Consider the following 12,365-nt stretch of genomic DNA (forward strand, 5'->3'; position numbering starts at 1 on the left):
TAAAAACGTAAAAAAAAAAAAAAAAAACAGAGTATCTGGAGAAAAGAACAAACTTTGAAAGGAAAAAAAAAATTTGATTTGTCTTTTGTGTGATTCGTTCTCACCAACTTACTAGTGCCGATGTGGAGGTGAATATGGAGCGCACATGTTATTATTATTCTTCATCATCTATCCTTACCTAACCCCCCAAAGGTCAGATTCAATCTCTCTGTATTTTTTTTTCTTTCTTTTGGTTCTCTGTTTTGTTCTGTTTCTGTGCATCTGTTAAAAGTATCAATTTTCAGTGCGTTAAAGATATTGAAACAGAGACGATTCTTGTTTGTCAATTATCTCTGTGTTTCTGTGATTCTTCTGTTCCATTCGATTCAACCCTGAAGCCAAAGAACAACAAGGATAAGCCTTTTAACTAGTTTTGTGCGTAAGTTGTTTTCTCTGATTCAATAAAACTTGGCCAGTTTGGCGATTCTTTGGTATGTGTTCATAGGTCTAGAGAGTTAAAGCTGTGATCTTGCTATAAGGCTGAGGCAAAGATGAGATCTCTCATTTGCTCTATGTTGCCTCTCTTACGAAGCCAACTTGTCTGTTTGATAAGTAATCGTGTTGTTGATAGGTTGGATCATCTGTTTAAGCTCGGCTTAATCTTACCTTCAACACTTCACAAGGCTGCTCTTGCGTTAGACTGTGTTTGAAGAAGAACCAAAGATGTCATCGGATGAGAAGAACCTTATAGAGATCTTGGAGGAAGGCCACAAAGTCGATATAGTCAAGTACATCGATTACGTCAGTGCTCCTCAAGCCGGTGCCATAGCCACATTCTCTGGCACTACGAGAGACATGTTCGAAGGCAAAGCAGTCTTGGAGCTAAGGTACGAAGCATACGTACCAATGGCCACGCGAACCCTCACCTCCATCTGCACATCCGCTAGATCAAACTGGGACATCCACAAGATCGCTGTCGCTCACCGTCTAGGGCCAGTTCCCGTTGGAGAAACCAGCGTGTTCATCGCGGTTTCATCTGTTCACCGTGGGGATGGCTTAGACGCTTGCAAGTTCTTGATCGATGAGCTAAAGGCAACGGTTCCGATTTGGAAGAAGGAGGTGTACACTAATGGAGAGATCTGGAAGGAGAATAGTGAGTTTCTGGAAAAGAGAGACGGTCTAGTGAAGAAAGAACATAAAAGAAGTTGCTGTGGAAGTAAAGTTAGAGTACAAGAAGATGAAGAAGAGCATAAAGATAACAGTTCTTGATTACTTATAGCAAAGAGCAATGTTTTGTTTTTTTTTTCTACTCTCAATAAGCAAATTGTCTTAAAAACCACATTGTTGAATCTAAAGACTTCAAATTCCAATTTAGATCTCTCCCAGGTAGATATCTTTATCGCTACTGCAAGAACCAATGATAGGCTCAGTGGGGTGAAACACACACTCATTAACAGATCCTTTATGGCCCGGGAGCTTATAGAGAATCCTCCGAGTGGTTGTGTCCCATATATGAACCATACGGTCTGCGCTACCAGCAGTGACTTTAGTACCATCAGGCGACCAAGAACACTTCAGCAAGTTCTTCTCAAAGTTGTGCTGATGCCCTTCAAAGACCTTCACACACCGGTTCTGCGGAGCGTAAGGACGCATGTCCCACACGCATAGCTTGTTATCCATCCCATTGGTGAGAAGGTAGGAACCGTCTGGACTCAAACTCATCCCCGTGATGGTATCTTGATGTCCCTCGAGCGTCATGGTGGCTTCCCCTTTCCGCAGGTCCCAGACTTTAACGTCATTGTCAACACCTCCAGTGAAGATCTTATCAGCTGCATCAGAGAAGCTCACCGCTGTGATTTGGTACTTGTCTGGAAACGTCTGTATAGCTCCTCTCTGACGCAGATCCCAAAGCTTTGCAGTTCCATCATCCGATCCGCTGATGATCAAAGGTAATCCTCTGCGCGTAGGACAGCAGGAGTTCACAAAGGACGAATGCTCAGCCATCTTCTTGACTTGTTTCCCGGTTTCAACATCCCACGCCCTCACGGTTTTATCAGGACTCGCTGATACGATCATGGAGCCGTCGCTTGTCCAGTGAAGATCGAGGATAGCGTTCTTGTGGCCTTTCAGAACCATGAAGTTTTTGCAGTCCCCGTGGACTCTCCAGAGGAAAATCTCCCTGTCGTGTGATCCAGACGCGATTAGAGTTCCGGATGGATTGAACTTCATGGTGTAGACAGCGCTCGGGTGTCCGGTTAGCAGCATGATTGGTGCTTCAAGGCTCGATGACCGCTGCTTCCCGTATGCTAAACTCTCTGACAAAGCGTTCTCATTCTCTCTTGGCATGATCTCCATCTCAGCTTCTGTGCCACAAGGAAAGGAGTTAGCACAATGTTCAAAACTATATAAACACTAAGAAGTATTAAGAAACCTCCACATCTTAAAATTAAAGTCAAAGGAAGCAAAAGGTTGCAACTTTAGCTCACTGATCAAACTATATAAACACTAAGAAGTATTAAGAAACCTCCACAACTTAAAATTAAAGCTAAAGGAAGCAAAAGGTTGCATCTTTAGCTCATTGATGTTGAGTACTAATCTAGGGAGACAAAATCGAGATCTCTATAAAGGTCGTAGCTTTGGACCAGTTAAAACAAATCTAGAAGCTAAACGTACTTAGGCGTAAAAACCCAGAACACAGATTACTAATACAGCTCCGATTACACAGAGAAGATTGAAGATTCGAAGAACATTAAGCTAAAGTAGAGACCTTGATCTCTCGCAGAAAGACTTAGCTAAGTTTGCTTACAAGAAGAGAAACATACGACGCGTTACGGAGAAAGATGATACGTACCTAAGTCGGATGAGGGCGATAACGGTACAAAGCGCTCAACGTCGTTACCGGAACCCTAAACGCAGAGGAGAGGAGAGAAGAAGGTCGCGAGAAAGAAGAGAGAAGGAGAGAGAGACTCAGAAAATAAACAGTGTTTTTATTCTCCGTCGGTTTAATTTTTTTTATTGATAGGACCCTTATATTTTAAAGGAATTAAAGAATAAACCCCATAATAATTATTTCTCTAAAATAACCCTCACTTTCAGCTTTTTAGCGACACACATGCACTTGTCTAACTCTTTTTGAGGGAGTAACAGACCTTTAAGGATAACCAAACCTTATAACAAGCGTTTAGGTACAAGATTATTATAGATTACATCAAAACAAAGTCCTAATAAGAGACTCTCTTCTTTAACCACTGTATTTAAGGATTGGACTTAAAATATAGATGCAAGCCAGAAACGAGCCAGTCTCGTGAAGTAATAACTTTGGAACACAAAGATAAAACGATGGGTTTTGTTGATACATATCAAAGCTAGTAAAGATCTTCAGGCCTTTGATGGAGGAACCTTGGGGTCGGTCTCAACATGTTTCTGGTCTTCAAACTTGTCTATAGCCATCTGAAGCTCGTCAGTGCCACCAACGGCCTTCATCGTGTAGAAGTATACTCCAAACACAAAGGCTGTCAAGCCTCCCGCTACAACAGCGTTCTTGCTTTTTGGGCCTAGAAAACTCAGACCTGGGAATCCTGACATTCTTTTCAAAGTCTTTGTAAAACCTGCGAGGTTCAAGAAAGTGTGTTACAAATGTCACATCTCATATTAGCTTATTGATTAATCAACACAACCACAGTACTCTGATCAAGGATGAGTAAACAAAGAGAGCTATAAATGAGAATCAATAAGCCCCCCCCAGGCATCTCGTGTAACATTCATTGATAATGTAGTTCATTTAGTTTTACATTTGCTATTCCTCGCCTTCGGAAACTACTTTGCAAGTTAAAATGACAGGCAGAGAGCATGCAAAATCATGAGTAACATAATGATGATGTGACCAACTTAAGATTGCAAAACCATTCCAGCAAAACAGAAACTGTTTTTTTTTTCTTTTTTGCATTATATGATGAGACAGCAAATCCCACTGAGAGACAATCATTTGCTCACTTTCATGCGCATCAGCTTAACATAATTATTAAAAAAGTTTAGATAACAATCAGCAGGGCAGATCAGATACTTGTTAGCTTCCCTTTAACGAGTCAATCAACAATCAATAACCAACCAACCATTAACAAAAGTCAGATTCAAATTCAATTAGAAACCTTAGTTTTACATCAATACATCCAAAGCTAACATCTTTTAACCACAAAGAGGTCTGAAAAAAAAAAACAGATCAAAATGCCAAAATGAAATCAGATTAATCACATATCATTCCTAAATATCTAAACACTCGGAGGATCACATGATTGAAATCGAATGGAAGGGGACCTGGTGATAGTTTAAAGATCACCCGGAAGCTCGAAAGATACACAAAGCTTGTATCTTTTTTCTATGGAGAGAGTGTGTGCCCAATGATTTGAACCCTTAAAGGTTTCGTATTTAGAAGACAACTGGGTTCGAAAACTGTCGGTGCTGTTGCCCACTTGCCAATCTATCGAAAACCCTAAACCAAGAAAGAGGTATATAGATTACACAGAGAACAAGCCGCCTCAGTGGCGGATCCAGACCAATTATTTGACGGAGACACATAATAAATATATATATTAAACAATATAAATAATTAATTTAAAATAAATAACAATCTGTTTAAAAACTATCGTAAATGAGTAATCATTAAAATTTAAATATAGACTATTGGCAAATTTAATTTTGTTCAACTCAAAACAGATTATATAAGATTTTTTTCACAAATGTATAATCACAATAACATTTTGTCGCAGTTAAAATTAACTTGAATACTTATAAAAAATAGTCTTCAAGTTTACACATATATAACAGTATATCGACATCACACACCACTTGTTTGTAGTCATTAATTATATCATAAGGTCTAAACTCTAAAATATTAAATAAAATGAGTAGATTAAATAGTTTTATTTCTTTATTTGCAATTGCTAACTAGTAAAAGAATGGACTTAAAAATGCAAATTTTAGGATAAAATATAAACTATAATAGAAAGAATGATGAAAAGACAAATTAAAAAAAAAAAAAAAAGATATGCTAACAAGAAAAAATAATAATATTAAGAATAAAACAAAAAGTAGAATAATCTCACTAATACTCCCTTCGGATACGAATGTATGATGTTTTATCTTTTTATTTTGTACACAAATATATAATTTTTGAGATATAATTAATGTATTTATTTTTACAATTTAAAGATAAATTAAAAAGTAAAATTGTGAATGATGAAACTTTATTGATATAACCAAACAGTAACAATTAAAATAATATATTTATTATTTTTTAATACGTGTGTAAAAACTTAAACATCCAATTAGAGGGAGTATATAATAGCTTTAAGGAAATGGTAAAAGGTGGACAGGACATTAACTATACAGCAAGAGATAAACCAGGAAAAATAAACGTGTTGGGTTCGAACCATGTAAATGCCGAAGTAACCGGGCATCTTTACCAATGGTTCCAACAAAATTAATAGTCACCAAGCTACAATATAATATTTGAAGAGTAGTCGGGGGCACGTGCCCCCGCTCATGGTACTGTAGATCCGCCCCTGAGCCGCCTCTGTGTTCGATATTCATTTTGTTTAAATATGGATAAGTTCCCTGTAATCTAGAACAATATCAAATTGAATCCGGTACTTCATTTTGTAACAACTTAGCCCCATTTATATAAATGATCGTGTTTTCGATGCGAACATGTTACAAACTGTGCGATTGATCGCACGACTAATCGTAAGTCGTGATTTAGAATCGTTGAAATTTCAATAATTTAAAACTATTTTTGGTTGATTGATTACAGTGACTAGTCACACAAGTTTGTGACATGTAACTGAACTTTGTCGTAAGCAGCCGTCCATTACATGCCTTTACATTTGGTTTACACGTAAGAGAGTTAAGATGTTTCATGTTATGAAGATGATTGATTGCAAAAAAAGAAAGTAAAACCAAACAAAAATAGCAAATACCATTTACTATTTATAGTGTTACTTTGTGATTTGTTTTCACCCAAACAAGGTTACATTCAAAGGTATTACCGTTAATGACAAGATTATCACAAATCTAAATCAAGTAACTCTACAAACTAAAACAAAAAAATACATTATTATCTTCTTAGTTTGAAAAAAAAAATGTTAACATCAAAGGAAGAACTTTAACCATTAAAAAAAACAAATGATTCAACAGTGTTGGGTCAAGTAGAAGAAGACCCATAAAAAGATCCGCAACACACAGATCTGCATTGACCCCAAAAAAAAACCAAAAGCAAATCAGTTCCTCTTCGTTCCGACAATCATTCGATCCACACAAACCCGAAAGTCTCTTCCTTTCTTCTTCATATGGACGGTAACGCTGGTCAACCGGCTGCTGATACAGAGATGTCGGAAGCTCCGTCTCAGCCTTCTCCTCAGATGCCGGGGGTAGAGAATATTCCGGCGACTCTTAGCCACGGAGGGAAGTTTATTCAGTATAACATATTCGGGAACATCTTCGAGGTCACCGCCAAGTATAAGCCTCCCATCATGCCTATTGGCAAAGGCGCTTATGGCATCGTCTGGTAACAAAAAAAATAAAATTAATAATTTTAATTTTCGATATGAAAATGAATTTCTTGATTTGGGTTTTGGTAAAGTTTTCAGCTTTGATTCGAAATATCTACAAAAGTTTTATCTTTTTTTTTTGGTTCTTACAATCATTTCGAGGTCAAGCTTCATTGTTTATGTTTGGTTTTTGTGATATAAAGCTCTTTGTTTTATTTGTTTTTTTTTTTTTTTTTTGCAGTTCGGCTATGAACTCTGAAACGAATGAGAGCGTTGCGATTAAGAAAATCGCAAACGCTTTTGATAACAAGATTGATGCAAAGAGGACTCTCCGTGAGATCAAGCTGCTTCGTCACATGGATCATGAGAACGTTAGTTTTCTCTATTTAATAACTCGAAATTATTGCATAATGTTGAGCATAATACGATGATTGATTTTTAGTTAATTTTAGCGAAATAGTTTATGCTAGTTTTTTCAAAAAAATCTACTTTGATTCATATGTGAATGAATGTGTTGCAGCTGGTTTGATTCACAACATGTTACATTTTGTGCGTGCATTTTTACTCGTTTTGATGCATATGGTTTAGTAAGGGTATCTTCCATTTAAGTTAAAAGATCTTACTTTTTTATAGAAACTAAATCTACAAAACAGTGTGTAGATCATTTCCAACTAATATAAAACAATAACTATCTTTGTTTTGATCAGATTGTTGCAATCAGAGACATAATACCACCACCACTAAGAAACGCTTTTAATGATGTTTACATCGCTTACGAGCTAATGGACACTGATCTCCACCAGATCATACGCTCGAACCAAGGCTTATCCGAAGAGCATTGCCAGTATTTTCTTTACCAGATCCTCCGCGGTTTGAAGTACATTCACTCTGCAAACGTGCTTCACCGCGATTTAAAACCGAGCAACCTCCTCCTCAACGCGAACTGCGACTTGAAGATATGTGATTTTGGTCTAGCTAGAGTCACCTCCGAGAGTGACTTCATGACTGAGTACGTTGTCACGAGATGGTACCGTGCGCCGGAGCTGCTTTTAAACTCGTCTGATTACACCGCGGCTATCGATGTTTGGTCTGTTGGTTGTATTTTCATGGAGTTGATGGACCGTAAGCCGCTCTTTCCTGGACGTGATCATGTTCATCAGCTTCGTTTGCTCATGGAGGTAGTAACTAGTAATAACCTTTCTTCTTAAGCTGACAAGACAACAAAGACCTGATAATATAGAGACTTTTTGTTTTTTTTTTGCAGCTCATAGGAACTCCATCAGAAGAAGAGCTTGAGTTCTTGAACGAAAACGCAAAGCGATACATTAAACAACTCCCACCGTATCCTCGCCAGTCCCTCACTGATAAGTTCCCAAACGTTCATCCTTTGGCGATTGATCTTATCGAGAAGATGCTGACGTTTGATCCTAGACGGAGAATCACAGGTAAGTTCTGAAAAACATATTTATTATTGATTCTTGAATAAGTTAGTAACTCACATCTTCTTGATTCTTGATTCTTGATTCAGTTTTAGACGCTCTGGCGCATCCTTACCTTAATTCGCTACACGACATCAGTGACGAGCCTGAGTGCACCGTACCTTTCAACTTTGACTTTGAGCAGCACGCTCTCTCGGAGGAGCAGATGAAGGAGCTTATCTACCATGAGGCGCTCGCTTTCAATCCAGAGTATCAGCAAATAGTTTGAAGGAACATCATGAGGTTTGGTTTGATTTGGACAAGATTCTTGAAAAGAAGAAGCACACCATTGTTTTGTCTTTTGTGTATACACCTGTGAGAGAGATGCTTCTGATCAATGGGGCTCAAACTTTTGGTTTCTTTTGTTGTTTTTCTTTCTCTCTACGTATTTGTAAGTTGCCTTCATTTTCTTGTTGCAATTATAAAAGACTTTATAAAGTTTAAATCATCTCAAGAAATAGTTTTTCATTGTGTCAAGATTACTGAAATACAAATTGAGTATTTGATTAAACACACAAGTCTCTCAAGTCTTCAAGTGTGGTCAACTCTTCTTAAGATTGCCAAAGAATTTCGATAAAGGCACTGGACCATCATCTTCATCTTTGCTTTTCCTCGAGTGTCTGCTTTTAGATTTGTGTTTCTTCTCCCTTTTGGATCTTTTTGAACTCGACCTTGATCTTCTAGACTCCTCTTCGTCGCTGCTTGATGACTCGGAGGATGAGCTAGAGGAGGAGCTCGAGTCAGATGAATGCCTTCTCGAACGCTGCAAATATAATGCGTCTGTTAGTAGAAGCTACAATCCTACAACATAACAGTAGAAGTTGTTATAAGCAAGGACACCTTTCTCTTTTTGCTTTTCTTTCTCCTCGAGTCTCTGTCTTTTCTATCTGTGACATCTCTCTCCTTCTTATCTGTAAGATCAAAGGGCACATTAGAAAAGCAAGTCGCAAATCACAGATTGTGCCACATTCCATCAATATACCTTTTCTGGATTTATCGCTGGAATAGTTCCTTCCCTTAGAGAGCTTCATTGCCCTTTCAGCATCCAGCTGAGCTCTATACTCACGCATCAGTTTATCAGTATCTGCTTCAAGTTCCCCCTTCTTCAACTCTTCGTCCTAAGTGGGGTCACATGTAAGTATACAAAGTGAGAAACAGTTCTTAATCTAGTCATAAACACAATGCAAAGCACCTGATAAAGAAGATACCCTATCAGCTTTACCAGTAATGCGACGTAATTCAACTCTCAACAATACATTAATGTTTGAGGGTGAGAGCTTTGAAATGAAGACATTATTAATGTTGCTAACAACTTTAGCATCAATCATTGCTTAATCTTACATACCTTTTGCTTCTTCTTGTATTCTTCCCAAGTAATGGTGTGCGTGGTCTGGAGACCAGCCAAACGAGCAGCATGCCACTCTGGTGTATGATATGAACCATCCACCTGCCACTCGCCTCATCAGAAATGTTTTGGTAACCAATAATATCCATAAAACAAAAAAAAAAGAGATCTAAGCCATATGGTAGAATCTTGCTATGTTTTGAACTTAAAACAATCCAGAAACTCTTTAACTTGAAGGGATACAAGATCTGATTCTACACTAACACTTATATATTACTAAGTAATCTAACAACTAAGATCTCAGACATTAACTAAACTAACAAGTAAGATCTCAGACAGCTACAGGTTCCAAATCTAGGTCACAATGTAATGCTTCAAAGAGGGGGAAAGTACAGAGCTTTAATAACATATCAACACGAAAATCATCAAATTCAACAAAAAAAAAAACAAATCGATTGAATTTGTTTCAAAAGGTAATCATCGTGGTAGTGGTAGTATGAAAGGGTACAAACCATGCCGTCTTCGATCTCATCGGGCGCCGCGGAGCCGGAGCTAGAGCCAACTCTGGCTCTCTGCATAGCCTTGTAGCCTTGGTTCTTCCCCATCGCCGAGAGAAAGTTGGAGACTTTCCAATCGAAAAGGGGGCAAATACTGGAGATTGAGCAAAAAGCTCTGTTTAATCGTAAGGTTTTGACGTTTAACGGTTTTCAAGAAAGAGAACTCAAGGGATCGATTTAAGAGAGCGAGAGAAATAGAGGGACCTGTGATTAAAAATGCCGATTCAGACCCAAAAACAAAACTGGTTTCATTAGAAACGGCCCATGTATATTATTAATGGGCCCTAAAGTATGCCAGTTTAGCTTATATTTGCATGAGCTTATACAGTATGCCAAATATACAGGCTCTTCCATTTATCTCACTTTTTTCACTTTGATGCTTTTCAGATAAGAAAATAAAGTAATTATCTTTCTTGAATTATTGGAATGAATCTAGAAAAAAAATCTAACTGACGCAGTATTGGAGCACTAGACTTTGTCTTTTTGATATATTTTTTACTACTTTTCTCCTTTTAAAATGTAATTTTGCTTTTTAAATTTTATTTCCCGTAGGAACCTGAGTGGTTTGATTAAAGGTTCATTAATGTTTCAACACCAAAAGATACGAGGTTCAAATCTCAGAAAACACAAATTATACGGATTATTGAAAAAAATGGTTACAAGAGGTCATCATCATGGTGCAGAACGTATCATCGAACATGGATCTCATAGGGTAGTTTGGAGTGATGCAGTCAGACGTGCATTTTTATACGAAGGTAGAATTATCGGCTATAGAATTATCGGACTATAGAATCGTTTATGTATTATTTATATCGCTGTAATAGTATAATTAATTGGCCATTAAAAAAATATTATTTTCCATAACAATCTAATCCTAAGCAAAAGATTTTGCCTTTCACGTCTTTGTAGCAGGATTCACTCTGAAAAGTGCACCTTCTCAGAAATACCACCAAAAAGTTGCTTATACACACACTTGTAAATTTTGAAATATCTAGCTTTCAAGTCACTGACAAGTGACTATAATAATAGCTTCCTTTTACTTTCTCCTGTAGTTTTAATAGATTAGAAACTTTATAGTATTATTTGTTTGTCAACCTGCTTTATTTTTATTTTCAATTCACAAATCATAGCTTTTCTCTCCAAAGTTCTCTTTAGAATATTGAAAACTCATGTTTGAAATGATGCCAAAACATTTGAAATCAATAATAAATAGTGATAGAATGATTCATATTCCATTTATACAGTTTGGTTGTATGATTTTGATGGTAATGGTGTAATCGTAGCTGAGAGAGAGTAGCATTCTAATAAAACAGCTTTGTGGAGTGGGGTTGTGTCCTTGAGAAACCGGAACGGGCGATAGCCGGTGAAGAATAAGGGTAACACAGAGTGAAGAAGACTGACACGTGTCAATAGAGAACAAAAGTGAATGACAGCTGAACATCCTGGATTTGCGTGAATCACGGGTTTACAGTAAAATGCCTTCGTCGTCTTGCTCTGTACGCTCTTTATGCACTCAGTTTTTGTTGGTCGGACTATTTCTCACCGACGATTCTGTTCTACGTTGTCGTTTTGATGCTCTTGTATATTTAATCGTACCCTGAAGATAATTAAAGTAGTAGCAGTGAACCTTTCTCTCAAACAGGCGGAATGTTTGCTTCCCCTACTAGTGGCTTATTAATTAATCAAACAAAAGTATGCATAGAATATTAAAGAATGATGATTTATAAGGTTTCATACTTTTTTGACCTGACTAGAACGGACCAGTTAACCTCGGATAAACACAGCCATGTCACACCAAAATAATTGTAGTTGGTTATAGTAGATTGCAGAAGTCACAAGTGAAATTTCAAACACAAACGATTAGGAAGAAGAAAGAAGAGAATCTTTGGAGAAGTGGAAAATGATGCAACTCCCAACACTTCATGTTTTGATTAATTGTGATAATATAATGCAAAAAATCTCTGTGCTGTCTTTTGTTGTTGTATATATTGGATATTTACCCATTATAATTTTTTCAATCTCCTCATCATTTCTCCCTATTTAGTTTTTCACTCTTTTTGTTTTTATAAACAGAACTTGAATTATCATTGATGATTTATGAAATAATATGATAGAAAATTAGTTCCTCGAGCTTTATTTTGTATTGATCTACAAAATATGTCATAATGTGGTCTACATTGATAACATTTTCTTAATAAAATAAAATTTGAGGAACTAATTTGATAGCAGTGGTTTAATTACATGCAAAAAAAAATTTATTCACGAAAACAAACAGAATATTATCATCAAAATATAATCATTAGTTTACTATCATTTTGGTTGCATTCATTAATCATGTCAAAAAGGGAAAATCTAAGTAAGTTTTCTCCGTTCATTCTTTTTTTTTGTGCACCATCGAAATTTTTTCATTAAAACTAAACCAAGACCGGTTCAATGGTCTGGGTCAGAACAAAGTTTGATA

The 12,365-nt window shown here is 36.9% G+C and overlaps 5 protein-coding genes across 6 annotated transcripts; 2 read left to right on the forward strand and 3 right to left on the reverse strand.

The window, feature by feature from the left end:
• Window positions 1-57: 57 nt before the first annotated feature.
• On the forward strand, window positions 58-1,353 carry LOC106341911 (molybdopterin synthase catalytic subunit-like). 2 transcript variants are annotated; one of them, XM_013780661.1, is made up of 2 exons: window positions 58-192; window positions 611-1,353. In XM_013780661.1, exon 2 carries the CDS (start codon window positions 703-705, stop codon window positions 1,246-1,248), a length of 546 nt encoding a protein of 181 aa, XP_013636115.1. In that variant the 5' UTR covers window positions 58-192; window positions 611-702; the 3' UTR covers window positions 1,249-1,353. The 2 variants fall into 2 exon arrangements, with proteins under 2 accessions (XP_013636115.1, XP_013636113.1); XM_013780659.1 differs by lacking the exon at window positions 58-192 and adding an exon at window positions 199-418.
• Window positions 1,256-2,970, reverse strand: LOC106341909 (U5 small nuclear ribonucleoprotein 40 kDa protein-like). The gene is made up of 2 exons (XM_013780657.1): window positions 2,831-2,970; window positions 1,256-2,342 (listed from the first exon to the last, which is right to left on the reverse strand). Exon 2 carries the CDS (start codon window positions 2,332-2,334, stop codon window positions 1,351-1,353), a length of 984 nt encoding a protein of 327 aa, XP_013636111.1. The 5' UTR covers window positions 2,335-2,342; window positions 2,831-2,970; the 3' UTR covers window positions 1,256-1,350.
• Window positions 2,971-3,116: 146 nt separating this feature from the next.
• On the reverse strand, window positions 3,117-3,587 carry LOC106339497. The gene has a single exon (XM_013778325.1). The coding sequence runs from the start codon at window positions 3,562-3,564 to the stop codon at window positions 3,358-3,360; it is 207 nt and encodes a 68-aa protein (XP_013633779.1). The 5' UTR covers window positions 3,565-3,587; the 3' UTR covers window positions 3,117-3,357.
• A 2,498-nt stretch (window positions 3,588-6,085) lies between these two features.
• On the forward strand, window positions 6,086-8,447 carry LOC106342627 (mitogen-activated protein kinase 6). Its single transcript, XM_013781620.1, has 5 exons — window positions 6,086-6,541; window positions 6,766-6,895; window positions 7,232-7,702; window positions 7,789-7,969; window positions 8,053-8,447. Exons 1-5 carry the CDS (start codon window positions 6,324-6,326, stop codon window positions 8,229-8,231), a joined length of 1,179 nt encoding a protein of 392 aa, XP_013637074.1. The 5' UTR covers window positions 6,086-6,323; the 3' UTR covers window positions 8,232-8,447.
• LOC106342628 (protein FAM133-like) lies at window positions 8,430-10,067 on the reverse strand. The gene is made up of 5 exons (XM_013781621.1): window positions 9,860-10,067; window positions 9,348-9,449; window positions 8,985-9,120; window positions 8,843-8,913; window positions 8,430-8,765 (listed from the first exon to the last, which is right to left on the reverse strand). Exons 1-5 carry the CDS (start codon window positions 9,950-9,952, stop codon window positions 8,544-8,546), a joined length of 624 nt encoding a protein of 207 aa, XP_013637075.1. The 5' UTR covers window positions 9,953-10,067; the 3' UTR covers window positions 8,430-8,543.
• Window positions 10,068-12,365: the final 2,298 nt, after the last annotated feature.

Source organism: Brassica oleracea, chromosome C4 (genome assembly GCF_000695525.1).
Source record: "Brassica oleracea var. oleracea cultivar TO1000 chromosome C4, BOL, whole genome shotgun sequence".
Lineage (NCBI taxonomy): Eukaryota > Viridiplantae > Streptophyta > Magnoliopsida > Brassicales > Brassicaceae > Brassica > Brassica oleracea.

What these genes read in the sequence shown, in the direction of transcription:
- LOC106341911 (XM_013780661.1), top strand. Translation starts at nt 703, where the DNA reads ATGTCATCGGATGAGAAGAACCTTATAGAGATCTTGGAGGAAGGCCAC.
- LOC106341909 (XM_013780657.1), bottom strand. Translation starts at nt 2,334, where the DNA reads ATGGAGATCATGCCAAGAGAGAATGAGAACGCTTTGTCAGAGAGTTTA.
- LOC106339497 (XM_013778325.1), bottom strand. Translation starts at nt 3,564, where the DNA reads ATGTCAGGATTCCCAGGTCTGAGTTTTCTAGGCCCAAAAAGCAAGAAC.
- LOC106342627 (XM_013781620.1), top strand. Translation starts at nt 6,324, where the DNA reads ATGGACGGTAACGCTGGTCAACCGGCTGCTGATACAGAGATGTCGGAA. An exon ending in GTCACATGGATCATGAGAAC is followed by an intron (nt 6,896 to 7,231) that starts GTTAGTTTTCTC and finishes TGTTTTGATCAG; the next exon opens with ATTGTTGCAATCAGAGACAT. An exon ending in AGCTTCGTTTGCTCATGGAG is followed by an intron (nt 7,703 to 7,788) that starts GTAGTAACTAGT and finishes TTTTTTTTGCAG; the next exon opens with CTCATAGGAACTCCATCAGA.
- LOC106342628 (XM_013781621.1), bottom strand. Translation starts at nt 9,952, where the DNA reads ATGGGGAAGAACCAAGGCTACAAGGCTATGCAGAGAGCCAGAGTTGGC. An exon ending in AATACAAGAAGAAGCAAAAG is followed by an intron (nt 9,121 to 9,347) that starts GTATGTAAGATT and finishes GACCCCACTTAG; the next exon opens with GACGAAGAGTTGAAGAAGGG. An exon ending in CAGCGATAAATCCAGAAAAG is followed by an intron (nt 8,914 to 8,984) that starts GTATATTGATGG and finishes TTGATCTTACAG; the next exon opens with ATAAGAAGGAGAGAGATGTC.